The following is a 20,423-nucleotide window of genomic DNA, read 5'->3' on the forward strand; positions in this document are numbered from 1 at the left end:
GTGCTCCCGCCGTGTGCCCGGCGGCGGGAGCTTGCGCTTGCGCTTACGCTTGTGTGGTAAGTTCCCGCGTGCTTCCTGGGAAAGGCCCCTCACATCGAGGGGGCACAAAAACGTGATTTTTTTTCATTATCTCTATGGCAGATCGGATGAGAAAGCGATATTCAGCTCAAGCTAGCAAATCTTTTTGATATTCTGAGCTGAGTTGCTGGTTAGAAGGTTATTTTGAGATACAGTGGATGAAATTATTARCCTTACTTGACTGCAGCTTAGAAGGTGGTTAATATTTGTTGCAGAAAGTATCCAAGAACGTAGATGAAGAATCTCCTCTACAGCCTGGCATGTGTTTGGATGCAGCTAACCGAGGGGCACTATAGCCACGGCATAGACTCTTTTAAGTAGATTTTTCTCCTATGAACGTGAAGAAATCTTAATTCTGCTGTACATAGCTGGGGCGAGACCTCTTCTTGCAGGGCTGCTCACTCATGTTCAAGAAAATCTGAATTAGAACAGGAAGGGGTGCAAGGAAGCRGTTAAGATGGTAAGGAGAGTAGAGAGCTTGTTTAACAGAGCCCATGGCACGTTTAAAGTAGCCAAATAAAAGTGGAGAGGAGGCACGACGCTCTCCAAATGCAAGTGCGATAAACCCAGGGAAGAAGAGCGGCTTGTGTGAAAGGACAGCGCTGGCACATACGCAGCRGGTGGGTTTATGCCTGTGGAGGACATCTGGCTGGGCTGAAACTCTGCAGGTTTGTAAGTGATAGAATAGTGAGTCCTGGAACAGCCTTCAAATGAGAGTGCTAAGAAAAACCCTAAAAACGCTAAGATTGGGCCAGAGTAGCTTACAAAAGGATTTTTTCCAACGTGGTTACCTGATAGAGTGAAGCTTCTTTGGAATACCGTACTCAGCCAGTGTAATGTGAAATGTGAGGTATATGTGTGACTTGGCTTCAGTTCACGGCAATTGTCCTGTTATTAAAGATAAGTCTAGACTTGAAAGAATCCTGTTTTGTGCCTTTAGATACGTGATGCAGTTGTATAGAAAATTATACACAGCTCAAGTATTTTTAGAAGAGGACAGATAACATTAGAGGAAGTACTGCGGGGTAGATCCTGGCAGAGCTGCATGGCTGTGATCATGTTATTCACCAAGTTACTTAGGTGATCCTYGCTTCTGTAGGAGGTGTGGTGAGCCCATTTGTCTACAGTTAGCTAGAAGCTTTTGGCCTCAGTCCAGAAACAGCTTTTTTTTTTTTATTCTTGTAAGCAGAAAAGAAGAAAAGTAAATGAAAATAAAGGAAATTAATGGAATAACCTCTCCCATAACAGATTTATTATGGAACTCGTTCTTAAAGAATGCATAGATCAAAAAGAAAAGTAAAAGGCCCATCTGGCATTCACTGTGGTCAAGTACGGGGATCAATATGTTGTTCGGTCGAATGAGACCTCCAACATCACAGGTGAGAGTTCTTATACTTTTTCTATAATTTTTTTTTGTTTTTCTAAATTAAAAAAGAAACCCAAAATAAGCCACTTCACAACATTTCTAGAAGACTTGAGAGAAAAAAATTTCTTTTAACATAGTAAACATAAAAATCATTCTTTTCCTGTTTATATTTCATAATTCAACAGCTGCAGAAATATTTAATATAGCTTTTTGCATAACTTCTGGTTACATGGAAACCTTTTCAGAAATTTGTCATCCTTGCTAATACAATTTTAGTTTCACTAAAATATCAAGACTCAGCTATTAGTTGTCCCATGACTATCACAGATTTGGGCACAATCTAAGTAAACTTTCTCAGAGCCAGCTGAGTTACTTTTGTCACAGACATCACCAAGAGCACTTCTGTGCTTCCAGAATGGCTAATATTGTTAACAATTGTGAGAAGTATTATTATTTTTTTTAACTAGCAAGGTCTCATTATGGGGCTTTGTACTGCATTTGAATCAGGCTTACAGGGCCTTGCAGTTTTTGTGAGTTGAACAAAGYTGAAATTTTAGCTGAAGTATTCAAGTATCCATGACATACACTTCAAAGGATCGACTATTTTTGGTAATCTCTATCCGTTGACGTCACAGTGACATGCAACAGGAGCATAGGCTGTCTTTTCTCTCATTGTTGAGCTTGTTCTAATGTGAATTATTTTGATGTTGAGCCTATTATTAGCTGGAATTCGGTCAAAATTTGTTCTGGTCATGGCTTTCATCTAGAACATCATTGCAGATTCTAATCTACATACTAACAGCAAAGAAACAATTCCTGCCTCCATAAATTGAAAGTCCAACTACGGAAAACAAAGCACAAAAGAAGAGTATTTAATAATATATCTATAGTTACAAATCTTCTTACTTGATTTAGTTGGTGGAACTTCATGTTTTTTATGTCCCGGAAGAAGTGTGGAACTTCAAGCTGAATACAGTTTCTGCAGCTCTTTCTAATAAATTCATCTCAGCTGGATTTATAAGGTGAGTTTCATCTCAGGCAAGAATCTGACAGCACCTATAAAACTTTTGACTTCACATGCATAGGAGTTCCTCTACACTGTCCTTCAGTCATTTACTACCAACRTTGCTCTACAGAGTAAAATTACATCTGTCAGAAGAGACTTGTTCTCTGATCATTTCCGGCAGGGTAAGTGGCACCCATGACTAGCATTACGCCTATCTGAACCACTTCAGGCTTAGCCCCATTGCAGCCCGTGGTCTAGACCACTGAAATGGGATTGCTGAAGAATAATTTACCTTGTAAAATCACAGTCTTATGTTCTTTTTCTTTTCTGGAGCCTGATTATCAGAATCTTGAATTCATTTCTGCAGTGGGCCAGCTTCAAGAGGAGAGATGGAAAAGACTCACTATCTCAGAAGAACCAGTAACTTTCCAGGAATAGGTATATGAAGTTTTGAAGTCTGAAGAAAGAACTTAACTCATATTTCTAAGAGGGAAGCATTACAGCCCATGCAGCCACAAGTGTATAGCTTCTTTCTTCTTCAGTAATATTTTTGAACAGTTACCTGCAACTGCATATGCTATGTATGCTCTCAGATAGCCCTTTGGGAGGAGTTGCTAAATAATAATTCTCTAGTGTGCTATGCAATGCTGCAGTAAACTAGTATTAGCAATAACTAGCACAATGCTGGTATATCACTGTCTTAAAATATTTTTTTAATATTTTCTTATTATAATCTAGGGGAGGGAATTACAATCTTGCAGATACTAACAGTGTTTGATCATTGTTGATAGCACTGTCCAGTGATGAACTTTATGAGCCTATTGTTCTGTGAATCAGCTGAACAAAGGATTCCTAGGTCTCAGTATAGGCCACTTCCATTAATGATAAAATCAGAGGAAAATATTAAGTGTGTAATCATCAATGGCCCGAAGTACTCACTCCCATGAACTTGATTTCTCAGGCTCTGTGATCTTTTTATTTATTCCTTATTCCTTACCACAGAACTGATCTGTCATTTTTAGATGAGGTTGCTGCAGTGAACTCTGGTTAGCATTACTTTTAGAGTAATACCCTGAAGCAAGTGATGTGGATATGACTATTCTTCTGTTAGCCAGTGGCAACAAAAGGGAAGAGCATTATACCTAGTTCCTAGCAGCTCCACTGGCAAGCTGACTACTTTCAGATACATTTCTGCTGTACGTTTCAGGAGCTGTATAACCTAAGTAATTTTCTCCTATGATACATCATAGTTCCTTAAATCTGATGTATTCCCTGCTGTTCATATAGTTTTTAGATTTCCATGCTGGATTGTGAGGATGTTATCAGTGAAGGATGTTCGGTTCTAAAATTCCGTGTGAAAGAGCTTGCATTTATTGGGTTTCACTGGACAGTTCAAGGGGCATATCTTCTCTGAACTTGAAAAAATGATGGTGAATGAGAGATGTTTGAATTATAGATCATCTGTCTTCTCGTATCGGGACGTGGAAGGATGCATATTGAATTATATATCCCTCCTTCACATATTTCTTTATACATTTGAAATATATGAATAAATTAGGGCTAATATCTGCAGCAGATATGGGCAAAAAAAAAAAGAGGAAGTGGAAGCAGTAAACAGAGGCTAAATGTATGGTACTAAGTGTATAGGACCAAGCAGTGAGGCCTACATGTGTCCAGTGTGCAGAATACTTGACCTTAGATCTCCTTTGTCGTGTCCTGTGCTCCGAGGCAGAATTATGATCTTGAGGAGGGTCCTCTTAAGTCCAAGGTGTTTCAAATAATGTAAAGGTAGCATTGTAGCCCACTGAAGTACTGGGTAAAACTTTTATAGGCTGAAACAGAGAGTATTTTTTGCACACCTTGGCTGTGAAATGAAGGCATATAGGACTGTTTGAAAGTGCAAACCCTGCTGGGTAATACTGAAGGCCTGTCCAAGCGGAAGAAGCTGAACCTGTTGCATTCTTGTCTGTACTGAGAATGATGTGCTATCCCCCAGACTATGTCTATGTATTGCTTGAAGAGTAATAGCTGACCTGGGCCGAAACCATGCTAGACAGTGTACTAAGRGTTAAGCAGCATGGATAATGAAAAGTCCTAGGCTGCCTGAATTTGCTTCCTGGTTTATTTTATGTTGTAGCATAGACTTAATCACAATTGCTTATGTTCTACTGAAGAACTTGTGCATTCTTCTTGCACATTTTGATTTATTCTGTGGAGATGCTTTTCATTCTGTGGTGATTTCCATACKGAGCTCATACTTCAATATTTGCAGGGTTTCCAGTAGTACATTAAATGATGTAATTTGTATTTGCATCGTCTCTCTCTCATCCTGTAGCTATAGTAGAAAGGTTTGCACTGAAGTGTTTGGTTTTGATTTAAAATACATTTGCATGTGTACATACATGCACACACCCTGTTGTGAATTTATGTTGGAGAAGATAAAATCAGAGGGATGTGTTTGGCATTTAAAGTGGACAGTCATGAAGTCTCTTCTAGTGCGTAGTGCCTGAAAGTGTATGTTCTGCAGTCTTTGACTAGCCCTCTTTAACTTTGCCACCTGGCAAACTGCTTTACTTCAGTTTTCATTATTTTTGTTATTCATGTGCAGATGAACAAAAGCATTATAAAGGGGGTCTTTTTCAAGGTTCAGGTCTTTCAATATTCTCTTTTTGTATGGGTTCCTAAAACATGAATATTGTCAGCTAATATTATGACAGTCTTTGTAATACAGACTACCATAATTTGATGTAATATCCTGACTCTACCACACCCAGACTGTATGTAATTAGATTCAATTCCAGGAACATGATTCCCGTTTTTGGTCATTCTCTTCATGCAAGCCAATGTGTGTGTAGCATTACCTTCCCTCTCTTACTAACTAGCCATCGTTATTTGATCTTACAGACGTATTAATGAATAACAACATTCTAGGGTGTCTCCTCACATCACACTAAGAGTGCTGCGGGAGAAGCTTGGAGAGTACCTGGGTGGAGCTGCAGTTGCAGATAAATTTATATTTTTAAAATGCATTGGGAAAAAACTAGCAGTGGTAAGTTAATACTTTTTTCCTCCTTCTAGTGCTATTCTGCTTTTTAATGTAAACAAAGGATTTAGTTCCTGCAGATTAGACACTATCAGGAATAGTATTTAAAAAACAGAGATAACATTGGGAGCACTGCTAGCATTTGTTCTTACACGTGTTGGCGCATAAGCTCTTATCAGAACTACTACCCCAAATACAGGCAGCGCTGGCCAGGTATATTAGAAACATCTTTTAAAGCATCAGACATAATTTTTTGCCATCCAGTGGAAGATACTAGTTTTGATAAATCAGTAGATTGATTGTTGATTAAATATGACAAATTTAGTTGTAAACAAGAAATTCTCCACTGTGGTCATTATTAGCAGTACATGGTCAGGAGTATGGTACTTGAAGAGTTTTCAGTGAAAATKGAATATGTCAGAATTCCTCTAAAGGTTCCTGCTATGATCTTCACAGTGGCCTCTAAGATCAGTCTGTGGTGGGACACTCCTCTGCCTGTACATTTCTATTTAGTCCAGTAATACAGGCTGAGATTTAGGCCATCAAAAAGCTGGCTATCTAAATGTTAACTGTTCCTCACATTGATTCTATGCATAGCTAGTTATAAGCCAAAGATTAAATAAAATTGAAAATCAGTCTAAATGTTTATTATATAATACGTCACTTAAATCTTTGTGTAAGTACAGAACATTTTTTTCACTTCTGATTCACTTCTCACAGGTTGGGAGTTAATTACAAGCTGTAAATTTGGTGCTGATCTTTATCTCCTTTGTAGTCATTGGGAACATTACCCCTGTAGAAGACTAGAATAATTATTAATAATGTGCCATTAGAAATACATGAAGACAAACTGAAAGACTGTGACAGAATATAAATCTAGAAAAATGCAAATGTTTTCAAATAATTCAAGTGTTTTTAACTGGGTGGTATTAAGTAAGATTGTATATTTATGCCCCCACTGATAGTTGATGTAAATGGAGAAATTTTGCAGCTTTGTTGAGAATGTCAGGAATATAATAAAATTTTTCTGTATTAATCAGGGAATTAAAGATATTAGTAGAAACAAATGAAGACTTTTAGCAACAAATTAGAGTTTTAATTTGGGGGATTTTCTATTGCTTGGTATTTAACTTTGTAAGGAAGGGTAAAGMAGTAAACCGACAAAGTGGTTTATTTGTTGTTTAGGGGCATGGTAACCTCATGCAATTATATCTCCATGATCAAATATTTGTAGTGTTTCCCCCCCCCCCAGTCTTCTGTTTCACAATAGTAACAATGTAAGCAATACTAAAAGCTGTAGCCTACTTGCAGAGTTAGGGCCTTTAAATGAAAAATAAACCAAAAACTTGCTCGTTTTCTCTTCATTTTCTTTCATATAGTGTATGAATRTAACAGTGAATCAATGGCATTGCCTGGCCATAACTGAGAACAGAACATGGCCCCAAACTAAGTTCAATTTAATTATTTCGTTATTTAAATGTAAGCTTAGATTTATTTTTCTCTACTGGAGTACATACATTGATTATCATAAATTTTGTTTTTTAGGAGAACTATGTTGAAATCAGAAATTGTATCACACAATGGAAATTAAGATAAACAATACATTCAAGAAACATATAGAAGTGTTCAGGAGAGTTGTAATTTTTTTTCTATATACATCAAATATTTTGCAACATTGTATAAGGTGAATAGAGCATACAAACTTGTCACTTCTATTTAGATTCAACTTGAAGCAACTTCTGGTGAAAACAGTCGAATACTTTGTTTTGCTTTGATATTTGAATCAAGTCCTTTGAACGAAAGTGCAAAAGATAAAAATGTTTATTCCGATTTCCAGGTACTCTTGTGGATATGATTTAGAGTTTGAAAACTAGACAAAATGTTTCAGTGCCATGTCAGAAAACAAAATAGTATTCTGTGTTGTTTCTCCCCCATCAGGTCATTCCAGAAGACAATATTGATTAAGAAAAATGTAACATGTAAAGATGATGATGGAATATATAAATAGTAATATTCAACATTACTGTTAAAAACGTATTTTATTGGTTACACTTTCATTCTTCATCTTCCAAGGTGAAAGCAAAGCAAGAAGCAGAACTAGAACTGAAGTCATTTGCTCCTCCTTATGTATGTATTATATGGCTTTTAAACTATCGTTTTCAAAAACTTCTTACACTACACATTGCTTCTTTTATGTCTGATTAACATACTGCTTATTTTAGGCACTTTATCCTGAATTATATTTATTACCTGGAGTGGAATACTTTGAAGATGTTTATCCATTATCATCATCACATCAAGAAAGACATCACTTTAATGCAGAAGCTAATAGGTTTAGTCATGGATCAAGATTATCCAGTCATCCCCGGGCAAAAAATGAGAAAAGTAAACGATTTTTAGAAAGCAGACAAAGCAGTCATCTGCTAGAAAATCAGGAAGTGCACAGTTCTGTGGAATGGGGTGAGAAAGAGTCTGTTCTGGTTTTTCACGCAAATCATGAGCAAGGCCAGAACAGCAGAATTCAAGAAAAACCAGTTCAGTTTAGAGAGAAAGGTAAGTTTATCCAATGTAGTGAAGGAGAAGAGGAGAAGAATAGCTACTATGGTTAACATCTGCAATAAAATAATATTTCTCTTTCTCAATGTCAATTATTGTGCAGCTCAAAATGGATCCAGTGGAGCTCTCTTTGTGCCAAGTAATTCAAATACTGCAGATGGGGAATCTCRGAAGAACTGTATGTTATTACAGAACCCTCAGCAAAACCATCCTAGACAGGATCAAAAAGAGCATAATGCTCCTGAATGGAATGACAAAGCCAAAGGACCTGCTCTTACTCTTCATGTAAATCACAGTGATGAACAAGGCCAGAATAACCCAACCCCTACAAATTACGTTAAATATCAAAAGGGTACTGTTCCTTGTTATCTTTTTCTGAAAGCGTGCTTTTTAGGAAGTAGGCACAGCAAATGTAAGATTACAAAGAATCTTTAGTCATAGCATAATTTGGAAAATTGCTATCAGAACATTATTCTAATTTTTTATTAGAAAAGTATCTTTCGAAGAGCTATAGTTTTTACTTTTGATTAGCCATTCTTTATCACTAGCTACTGATTTAGGAAGCACTTTAATATAATTGATGCGTTTGTCTAATCTTTTTTGTATGAAAACAAATTACTAAGCTGCCACTTGTTATTTGTAAAGCTAGGAAGATGATCCCATAATTATAATTCAAGACAAGTTAAAAATTAATAAATCGTGTTATCAATATATCAGGGAAAGCAATTTACTCACTTACTTYCATTGCCATTTTACCCTTAGCTACATTACTGCTGGAGGAAGAGTGTTTTCTCCTCTCTCTCTGATATAACATTGATCTATTTTTATTCTATTGAACAGTGTGATTCTTAAGACTGAGGTGAGAGGACTCTCTGACTCAACTGCAGTGGAAAATAGTACAAAAGTATGGAGAGATGTCTGTGTGAAGCACAGATGAAGTAGCTAGGCCAGCAGTTTTATGCCAAAACCAGAAATGTTTTTTTTTTAAAGGGATCTATGAGCTACTACTTCCTTTAAATTGGGATGTCTTATGGATACTAAAGGCCGTTAAGTCTCTGAACACTTATCTAGTATTCTAATTATTCCTAAATTTTTAGTAATGGTGAAGAAAGAAATTGTGGAAATATTTAAATTGGATTTGAATGACCACTGTTTTGATATTAGCATTAAAATTGCAGCCTAAGTTGTTTTTGAAGAAATAGTTTTAAGAGACAAGTCTCAATATTTGAATAGAATAGAATTTTACTGCTAATGTACAAAGGTGGCCCTTTTCTATTATAAATTTCTAATGCGCAGTTATTGAATGAAGCAATATTCAAATTTCATAGGTATTGGCACCTTGTAGAGCTTAACTAAAACAATCCTCTGGGTATCCAGCACTTTGAATTAGAAAACAAAATTTTGATATTGTAATTTTGAGAGTTGTATGAAGAGTGTGTTAGACAAGGTTTTCTCATATGACTTTTCAGTAATTTCAGTTTTCAGTCATAATCTGTCAAAAATAGCTCTGTCCTTCTATCACCATATTAACTGAAATATGAGTTAGGTAAATATACACAAACACGTGTGCACATGTGCATTTATGTGTGTGTATACATATATGATTGATAAATGTTACTAATATAATAATATAAATATTATATATATAATAAAGATAAAACAAGTTTTCTGAAATGTAGTTTTGAATGATGAAGGCTGTAGGATTTTGCCAGATACAGGTAAAGTCATTCAGCAACTTTCTTTTGAAATATGTCTTTATTTTGTAGATATTTTTAAGCAGATAACATTTATTYGTTAACATATTAAATGCAAAACATTTTGCTGTCACTTTCTTTGCTGTCTCCAGTTTATAGGGAATCTTCAGTCATTTAAAGGTAGGAAGTGTTAGATACAAAATTAATTTAAGAAAGGTGAAATAATTAAGTGGTTTCCTTATTTGTGTTATCATTCCCTGTACTAGTTACTAGAATTACTTTTATATAAAATTCTCAAAACCAGAAGGCCATTTTTCACCTTTATTTCTTTCCTCTGTTATTCATACAACATTGCTGTACCACAGAGAAAAGTTTATTGAATTGATTCACTGAATTTCTAAGACAGGTTGGAAAGTCAAGGCATTGGCACTCAAAAAAAGCTTGTCTTTTAAAATAAAATTGAACATTTTGATCATTTTCTTGTCACAGAACTAAACCCCAAATTGCTAGTCACCAACATGGAAAATAACAACCATCAAGAAGATACCAATCTAAGAAGGAGTAGAACACAGGATTCTGGAATCCCTAAAATGTGGGAAGACCAAACCATAGAACATATACATAGTAACCAAAGGTTAGTAATTAATGATTCTGATAAAAGAATGGATAATTTGTGACTAGAAACTTATTTAAAATCTTCAAATAAAAGAAAATACAAAAGAAAAGCATTTAATTACATAATTTTTTCTCTTGCGTCTTTGTTTTATCTTTAGCTTGCAACAGTACAGAGTTGTCAGGTCTGTAGCTGATCCTGGTGAAAAACAGGATAATCAGGTACGTTTTCCCAGCTAACATGTATTAGTAGTGTGAAGCAATAAACATAACCCTCCATAGAGAAATAGTCTAATTTTATAAGACAGCTAACTCCTTAGAAAATGAAATATTCAAATATAGGCTTGAGAATAATTCAGAAAATTTAATTCACACTCTGCTACTTTGCAGATTTGCTGATGAAAAACTATTTATGAAACAATGAAATCCTCAAAAGATGTTATTGCAGTGGCTATCATTTAATAGGAAGTAGATATAGAGTAATTATCCCAGTCTTACTAATGTTAGCTGGATGTTTCTTCTAGTTGTTTGACCATAGTGTTATATTGGTTTTTTAGTGACATTTTTATAAATTCATGTGGGATAAATCTTAAAAGCAAGTCTTTAATCAAGCAAAACTTCTAATAAAAGACCTCTACAATTCTTTAAAATATATACAAGACAGCATAATTGGAACAAAGTTAGAAAGATACAAAGCACCCAYATGCAAGCGTATGTACACCATTAAACACTGATATTAGGGAATGAATAGGTAGAACTCACTTGAGCTTTTGTACTGAAGTGATTTTTGTCTGGTAGTTAGAAGTTAGAGTCTTATGAAAATAATAATGAAACTGAAAATCTGCTTTTATAAATTTTACTTTAGAAATGGGTAGTCTAGCCTTTGCTAAGCAATCAGTTCTCAGGACTGTTACTTCCAGTCTTTCATGGTGGTGTCAGTAACTTGTGGGATTATGGACATGCACAGGAATATTTAGAGATAGTCTACATTTTTTTGAAGGAGAGAAGACAGAGAGAGCAGATGGAATCATGCTGTAGGCTGCCTTTCTGAAAGAGATCTGAAAAGAAAGGACAGTTCTCAGTATTTTCACATATAGTTCTGCAAARCTTTTAAGCAAAGAGGGATTTCAGGGACACTGACCTTTCTTCAGAGATGCCAAACTTGTCTATTTTGCCTACTCCCATTTGGTCTAATAAAAATATTACTTCCTTTGCCAAAAGCATATGTTCTACTGCTAAGTTTTTCATCTGTGGATTTGCCTGTGGAATTAATTACTGTTTCAATTTTCACCTTGCTTTGGTTATTGAAAAAATATTTTTAAGGTATTGTTTGTGCTCAGAAGGAACCTCATACCAGTTCTGTAAAGTATAGTTTCTGAAAAGAATTCTTTCCTTATCACAGAGAATTTGATATGGCAAGTATTAATGCATGTATCTGTATAGTTTATATACTGCTGTAGAGTGTAAAAGCTAGCTGTAGATAAATGCCTTAATTTGTCAGTGAAAAGAAACTTACACRATACGAGATTATAAAAAATCTTGGAATTTGGTAATTTTTCATGGCTACTGAAAGATTCACCACTTACTTACTTAATAAAGTATCTCTCTCAAGTGTGTGTGAAGTAGCCCATTCTAGTTATAAAATACTGGCATTCTGTTTAACTGATATGTGGCAGTGTGGAAATCCATATTTAACTATGTTTAACTCTTTCTGTATCGATTTTTATTAGTTACTAAGTAAAATATTCTTCTGTGAGCTCTACAAGCCAATGTGAATCTCAAAAAAGTATTTTCTTCTAAGTTTTTTCTTTCTCTTTTAATCCTTGGGGATGGTAAATTACTTTGGGCCAGATTTTGCCCTCATGTTTCCCTCTGCAATTTTGTTTGCAGAGGTCTAGCTGTTTGGAATTTAGTAATCAACATCTCTACCAATAACACAGAATGCAATGTAACTATTTAGGATTACAAATCATGTTATTGTTGTTTCCTTTCACTCTCTAGGCAGATGAGAACAACCAAAATCATCTTACATGTCCAAAAGACTATCTCTCTCCTCCTAGCCCACCTTTTCTGGCACTTTCTGTGAATCCAACTCAAGTTCCTGCAAGTCAGGCAGAAAGTAAGTACATGCATCCAGAAGATCAAAGGGGATTGAACGAAATCAAAACTGAACAGTTAGTTAATGAAGACAGAAATATTTATTTTATTGAAGAACTTGTATGTATGTACATGCATTTGTTCACAATCTTGTTACAAAGGTTAATTTGTGGTTGGAAAATTCCAAGCAGTTATCATTACATAGCTGTTCACAGAACATGACAGAGTTTCCCAGTGTTTGAAAACTCTCTTGTGGTCTTGTGGATAGGAGGTAATAAGCGAAACTGGCTAAAATACTGTCAGCTGAAGTGAGAATGTGGCTAAGATGACTGCTACTAGTATGGCTAAGAATTGTCACCCATGATCCAGAAGAAGGATGTTTAGTGAGAGGGGAGGTGATTGACTCATTGTTGCAGACTAGGGAAAGCTTGAAATAGGTTAGTCTGCCTATACTAGTTGAGTTTAAGGAAACATTTTGCTACAGTTAACGTCACAAAATATTTTAAGCAGGAAATAGTCCTCTAGAGGTTTTTTTCTGGCCTTATGGCAGCAGTTTTCAACATATGCAATATATAGCTGAAAATGTTCTGACAGCAGTTTTAGTGATTCTAGGCATTTAAAGGGGTACTTACTTGTTCGTGTGCATAAGAATGGCTGGATGCATGTTGGATTTCTCTTTTTTTTTTTAAGGTGCATTATGAAAATCTTGATTGGATCTTTCCCCCTTACAGTATCCAAACACTTGCTAAATATAATTATGTTTTTAGAAAACAAGATGGCAGAACAACTGCAGCAGATGAAGAAAGACAGAAGGTGCATGGAAAGAACTAGAGAAGACCTGATCAAAAAAGCCAAAGGGCTACTGGAACAAAATAARCTGAGGAGATACCATGGTACACTTTTCATTTCTGTTGGAACTTGGAATGATTGAGAAGTGACATGAAAACCAATGTGAAAATGTTTGTCTTTTTGTCAGCTTAATTACAGAGAGAGTAGTTGGCTAAGCAGAAGCTCTGAGAAGGTTCCTTTGTATAACAGTATGGTAGAAAGATTCAAGGCRGAAATGTCTGCTTCCACTTCCTTGTGGCAGTCTTTTAAATCTAAAAAAAAAATCCTGACTTTTATAAACCATTGAAGTTATGTCAGATATAGACATAGAGTATCCAGAGAGCTACTTCAGACTTCTTCATTGTTTGAGGCCCAAGGCAATTCACCTATTCTAAAACCACCTTTGACCGTGGTGCTTACTCAGGTTCTATTAGGACTTCCATTCAGTCCACCAGCATAATACTTTTTATATCTCTTGTCAAATGGTATTCAGCATTTTTAACAAGGGTAGAATCTCATTGAAATCCTCTGCAAATGTTGTTAAAATTTTCAAGTGAACACTTAAACTTGCCTCCCTAAGTCACATTCCAGTTATACAGAAAGGAGTTAGTTACACTTCCAGTTGTACGTCAATGTTTTGAGAGCACTGTCTTTGTACTTAAGTACAGCTGAATCACTGGGAGTCTCAGCTAGATTGTTTGTAGCTTTATTGAAAGGACAAGCCATTTCTTCCAGCTGTTCTCTAAGGGCACGGCTACATYGTACTCTGCAGCATGGTGAAGTCACATTTWAAAAAAAAAGCAAGCTTGGGTACTAGAAGCAGAGAATTTGTGGTAGCATGGCGCTGCAGACAAGCTGATTTACCCTGCTTAGATAACTCCTAAATGCATTGTCTTAAATTATGTCATCCAGTGAGGTAAAGATTATTTCACAAGAATTCAAACAGCTTTTGCAGGTTCTTACAGAAGTGCCTCTACCTCCCAATTATTTTAGTCAGACCTGAAGAGTATCATAAAAGTGCTTTCACAAACAAACATGTTTCTTCATAAGGTATGACGGGCACATCATATACTGTAGGAACAGCAATACAGTCTATATTTAATTTTCTCCTATGATTGTCACAGTGACAGTCACTCTAAGTTGTATGTTCTGTAGTCCTGCAACAGCTGGATGCTTTTGGTAARTAAGTAGCTGAGTAGTAGTTTCCTGCTTTCCTAAGGTAAGCCTTGAGAGAAAGAAGCATTTAAGACACAGTGCAGACTGGCAGATGTATCTTGGCCATACGACTGCCACATCAAATATGGGGGGTACATATGTGCCAGTTGCTGATAATATATTAACAGTGTAGCCCAAGGAGTCATAGTTAAACGTAAATAACTGTTTCCCATAAATCTTCAGAGTTCTACATAAACTAAGTTGTTCAAAATCTGTAGCCCTGCAAAGCTCATTCTACATAAAGCTCCTAATTCTGTTACTGTGAAGCTGTGGACTTCAGATGGTGTTGGGCATACCTGTCTTCCCAGGTCTAGAGCTCYTTTTCAGCCAAAAAAATGCAGAACTGCCAGGCTGAAGGGAACTTAGGTTCTGGAGCTGCTGTCATGTCTCAGAGGACAGATAGAGCCTTTTGTTTAGGTGATTACTTGTTCAGAAAATTCTGTTGCAATTTGTAGCAAATGTCACTTTGGCAAAGTCTTTTAATTAATGAAATCTACTGCCATGTTTTAATAGGCATATTGGCTAACTGACTCTTGTAAGATCTGTTGGTTATTACTGTCTTTAGAACAWCTTACGATAAGGTGATCAAGACTAAATAATACTGTGGTTTTCCTACGTAGTTCGTGAGGAATGGAAAAAGAAGTACTTCGAAACAAAGAAAGCTACAATTTCACTGGAGGACATTTTAAACAAACTACGACAAGATTTAGAGTTTTACTACCAGAAATTACTTCTGCAGCTGGAAGCCAGAGATACCCGAAAACGACCAAATAATACAACAAATTCYAAGGTATTTGTGCATGTTATTTAATTTTTTTACACAGTCTGTTTTTTTTTTTTTTTAATATAAATGCAAGTAACCAATTCATCATCAGCCAGTGTATAAACTGGCTCTAACAACCAAATGTCTTTCAGTGAGCTGAGGTGGGGCCAATACAGAATTACTGCATCCTGTTCTTAATAAGACTAAAGAAGTGCTTGAGTCTGACAAGTTGAGTCTTCCTGCTTTTTGTTTGTATGATAGCCTCTGATGGCAAAAACTCTGTTGTTCAGTATGATTAATGAATTTTTCAGTTCCACGTGGTTCTCATTATCCCCCAATTTCAAGTACAGAGGTAATGAATTCTAGTTGTGTTTGGAGGAGAAAAGAAGATCCCAGAGGCATTTGGAGTGGTTGTACCTGAACTGTTGTGCAGCTATGAGAATGTTAATGGAAATACATTGTTGGTGTCAAATCATGGGAAGCTCAGAGAGGRATAAATAAAAAGATAAAAGAAATGGAGAAAATACCCCTCCCAATAGTTTAAATCTGCCAGTTTTCTAAATGCTTTCATAGAAGCAAGTCTGCCAGCAAATCTGAAACGAGCGTAGGAAAAATAAACTGTAAGAAGCATATGTATTATGCTTTCATCTAAAAGCTGGGATACAAWCTAAAATACATATTACTGGAACTGTCTTAAGATAAATAGCTAAACTATGGAAGAATTAATAGGGTTGATACAACATATTATTAGCTATGTTGGGAGTTCAGATACGTTATTGCCTCTTTATTGGGGGGTCAGGTTTTTGGGGGTATTAGTTTTTGGGGGGGCATCTTTAGCTAGGCATAAAGAGACTATACAAGGCTAYGCACAGCTTAAATGCATAAAGCAATTATTTATTGGCCAACACACACAGACGCTAGCAAGGATTTAACAAGCTGTTAGATTAAGCACTAGTCTGCTCTCCACCCTTGATCATCACGGGAGGAGGCTCTGCTGGAGAGGCTGGCATCTGTCAGAGTGGGAAGGGACAACCTCTGGGCTCCAGGGAACTGATCCACKGTGCTGCTGAGCTGGCACCTTCCACTGGCCCTTTCAGCACCGGTAATGGTGATGATTCAACCCGACAATCCAGGATCCAGTGATGCCTGAGCAGCCCCCAACTAGGCTGACTGCCCTCCCTGGTGTYCTCTGCAATTTGCAGCCCTCTGAGTCAAGGTCACACAGCTGCGTTGTGTCAAGAGATGGCCCTTGGACCCTCCGACACAGACTGCTAAATCTCCTGGGGGTGSTGGGGGGAGTGCTTACTGCAGGAGTTAACAGACAGCTACAGTTACCACCTAATGACTCTTTGTGTGAGCAGCCTGATCACATCATTTGCTTCAGCTGGCACTTTTGTATTTTTAAAGGCGTGGAACATCAAGAGACAATTACCACATGCGCACCTGTTCCTCAGAGTTACAGACTTGGAGGGACCRAGGGTGACTCACTTACAGTGGCTGAGTGTCAGAATGTCCATTCTGAAAATAAGAATTTTAGTTTTACAAGTTAACTCACTCAAACAAAACTAGAACCATCCACAGCTACTGCTGAAATGATGGCTTTATCTGCACTAGACATTGACATGATGTAGCAGTCCCATCAGTAAATGCACAGCCTATAGGATAGAGCAATGGTAAGCCTATAAGGGGGGGGGGAGAACTATCTGAAGTGTGACTTTTTATTATATGTGGGAAGTAGCCATAAAAACTAATGGCAAAATRCTGTGCTATTACTCAAGAGATCTGATCTGGATCTTAACTTCCCAAAGCAACAGGGAATGGAAGAACTTTTCACACCTCGCTGAAGGACTCATTGTTGAAGACAGCTGCCCTCTATGGAAGGGCAAGTGTTTACAGACTAAGGTACTCAAAACAAGATTGCCAAGCTTGTATTAGAAACTAGGAGGGGGTAAAATTTGGAAAAAAAAGAGTTTAGGGGAATTATTTCTGAGTGGGGAATTCACACCCTCTGACTGAAGAGATATATTATCTAGTAATGTGGAAATATATAAAARCTTTTATGTTGTTGTTTCACACAGAATAATACAGTCATCCAGATTATTACACTACAGCACGATATTGATCAACTGAGGAGGCAGCTGGATGACACAAAAATGAAACTCGTAATAGAAATTAAGGTACTCTCCTTTTATCCTAGCGAGCTTTTTAATCAAAACAGTGGAAATGTTATTCTGTGTAAAAATGCTGATCCTCTACAAACACTGGAAGACATAAGTATTAGCTGAACAGTTCTTATTTTGAATTTCTATGGTATTGGTTGTCATTGTTGCTTTATCACTTAAGCCAAATTACTCATGCTAACATAAGGTTATTAGATGATTTTGAATGCAYTGCATTCAAGCACCACTTAAAATTTCAAGGTACTGTCTAAGCTGAGCTTTAGTCTCTCATAGAACTGCTTAACTGTAAAAGAACATAGTAGCATATCATGGTTGGAAAAAAAAATCCTAGTACAAGGAACAAAATGGAAGTGGTGGTCCAGCCTGAGCGCGTGTTTCATCTTCCATCATGGGTCTGCCTGTGGATTCCTCAGGAAGGTGGAGCRTGGTAGGGTATTAACACTAGACAGCTTTTCAGCTATCTTGCTGTTTAGCTATCTTAGCTGTAGAATTCATGAAATCTGTCTTGAGTGGCAGAGAATACCCAYGCACATTTCTTAGTCTAGGGTGGCTGTACTCACCAGAGCTCCTAAAGCTGGGTATAAGGAGGAGGGAAGARAAGGCTGAATTCCAGGCTTGACTCTTGAAAACACCAAGGCAAAATACGGAAGAAAGCAGTGCTTAGAACTAGGCTATCTAGTTAGACATGAAAAAAAAAATCAAATTTCATGCRGGCTGGCTGCATATAGACACTGTATCTTTTTATCTTTGATTTAATCTTAAACATCTATGCATGTCAATTCTAAAAATATCTGTAAATGGCAATTCCTAAAATTACTGGTTCTTCTGTAGATGAGAAAACAGGCAGCATCTGATTTACGAGCACTGAGAGCAGAACTGACACAGAAGAAGATTCATTCAGCTTTCATTCTCCAGTCTGGAAAATTAGGAATTTAAGGGGATGACATAACTTTGCACCTGTAAGCTCTGCTGAAGCTCTGTAGTGTATGTAGCAGCTCAGAATTTCAAAGCCATTTGTTTTTATATTCTTAAAGTTCTGTTGTAAAAAGACATCAAATATGTAAATGTTGTGAAATTTGTATACCAAGATACTGAGGTACTACAACTCCCTTCTTTTTAAATCTCACTCTTATTGTAACACTACTCAGCTATGTAACCATGCAGTTTAACATAGTAAGGTGCCTAAAACAAAACCAAATTATTTTAAATGTGCAAATTAATGAATTTTGTAATATCATCTTATGAGTATGTTGATAGTCTTTTGTAAACAAAATACCTGCTAAGCAAGTATTCCTATAAGCAAAAGTCTCCTATTCTGATTTTGGGGCATACATGCTTAAWTCTTGAATAAAATATATTTTCTGAGGGATTACAACAACAGTAATTTTTATTTAGCTATTGATTGACTAATATTTTTCTGTCACTACAAGTATGCCTATTTGTATATTATCAATGTGTTGTGCAGTATGAACAAAATCCCAGATAGTCTTCTTTCTTATCTAGCAGTTTTCGTTCCTTTTATAGGAAAGCTGCATGGAGAATGGTCAATTCYATAACTGGTGGACGATGCAARCTTTCTCTTGGACAACTGTAATGATCTTGATCCAATTTAATTACAGCAGYGTGTACTATTTTYCTTCAAGTTCATAYATGTACTTCAAGAACATTACTCTGAAAGACTAATCAGAAACCTCTTCTTGCTAGTCATTTTTTCCAGCCGTCCTCTTTGCTTCCTTGCAGTTCAATGTAATATTATTACATTAAGCAGAACAATAACATGCTAGAAGTTAATGTCAGCTAAAAAGCTGACAGAGGTGTGTTTATTACGGCAAGTGAAACATAATAGGAAATCAGTAATAGGATAAGAAAGTTACACAACTCAAAAGGAGGAACTTGCCATGTTTTGAGCCAAGCCACCCTTTTTGCAATTTAAAGAAAAGATTTAACAAAAAGCTTTAAGTATTAAAACAACAAGCACATTTGCGCAATTCAAGATTGAACTCAAAAAAACAGGCAGTTCTTCATGTTCTTGTTTCTATGTATGAAAAAACAGCTTACGCCATTTCAGTTCTGCTTCTTGAAGTAGGCAACTAGTTACAGCAACCAGTATTACTAGTTTAGTTATGCTGCTGATGATAAACTAAAAAGAATAAGAGCAATCTTAAAGCAAAGGATTAGGAAATTCTGCCAAGTTTAAATAAATGAAATCCACAGTAGTTCCAGTTTTGTGTGATATAACTCTGTCACTACAGCTTAGATTGTCCTGCATGCGTTTAGAAATGCACAGAATCCTGCTAGAGCTCCCCGGGGGCTGAAAACTTAGAACTTACGGTTCTACAACATCATCCTGTCTCAGTTGCGGGAACATGACAGGACAAAAACAGACCAATGCACCTTCAGAAGTTTTCTCTGTCCTCACCTGCACCAGCATTCTCCAGTGCTGCTGCTACTTTTTAAACAGAAAAAAAAAATCAATCAAGGTATAGATATAGAATTTTGACATGGGCTATGAGCTAGAAACCACAAATCGAGGCTGGTTTTTGATTTAGAGCAGGCAAGTCTACTGGAAAATCTGACCTCTTCCACCCTACCCTGCAAAAAATCAACTCATGATCTTTGACTGCTACAGGAAGGAGAGTTTTGTAATAGTCGTCTTGCTTTCAGTCAGCATTTCGTAGCTGTGTTCTTGCACTTCAGAGAACCTCTTAATTTTATCACAAATATCTCATATTATTGTAGCATAGGAACATAAATGATTACCATAAAATACTTAAGAATTTATATGTCAATAAATTAATCAGTTTGTGCAAAGTTCTTGCATTCTGTTTTTAAAGCCAGAAGAACCTGAGGTCTACTGAAGAGCCCTCCCATCTGCCACCCAGGGGAAGAGTTTTATATGTGAGAGCAGTAAGCTTCACTTTCAGCACTCCATTACCTGTAGAATCACAGCAGTCAGATGGTCATATAACAAAATCATTTTCCACA

General features: G+C 36.5%; 1 protein-coding gene across 3 annotated transcripts; it reads left to right on the forward strand.

The window, feature by feature from the left end:
- Positions 1-6: 6 nt before the first annotated feature.
- SPATA1 (spermatogenesis associated 1) lies at positions 7-18,374 on the forward strand. 3 transcript variants are annotated; one of them, XM_085303501.1, is made up of 14 exons: positions 7-56; positions 1,327-1,457; positions 2,360-2,466; positions 5,382-5,499; positions 7,567-7,620; positions 7,716-8,046; positions 8,153-8,401; positions 10,233-10,377; positions 10,517-10,577; positions 12,357-12,474; positions 13,220-13,345; positions 15,116-15,285; positions 17,337-17,435; positions 18,270-18,374. In XM_085303501.1, the coding sequence occupies exons 2-14, from the start codon at positions 1,422-1,424 to the stop codon at positions 18,372-18,374; spliced, it is 1,719 nt and encodes a 572-aa protein (XP_085159627.1). In that variant the 5' UTR covers positions 7-56; positions 1,327-1,421. The 3 variants fall into 3 exon arrangements, with proteins under 3 accessions (XP_085159627.1, XP_085159626.1, XP_085159628.1); XM_085303500.1 differs by lacking the exon at positions 7-56 and having other exon boundaries at positions 896-1,457; XM_085303502.1 differs by lacking the exons at positions 7-56; positions 17,337-17,435; positions 18,270-18,374 and adding an exon at positions 17,067-17,316 and having other exon boundaries at positions 896-1,457.
- Positions 18,375-20,423: the final 2,049 nt, after the last annotated feature.

This window comes from Rhea americana, unplaced genomic scaffold (genome assembly GCF_003343005.1).
Source record: "Rhea americana isolate MKP2758 unplaced genomic scaffold, rheAme1 scaffold_2, whole genome shotgun sequence".
NCBI classification, from domain to species: domain Eukaryota; kingdom Metazoa; phylum Chordata; class Aves; order Rheiformes; family Rheidae; genus Rhea; species Rhea americana.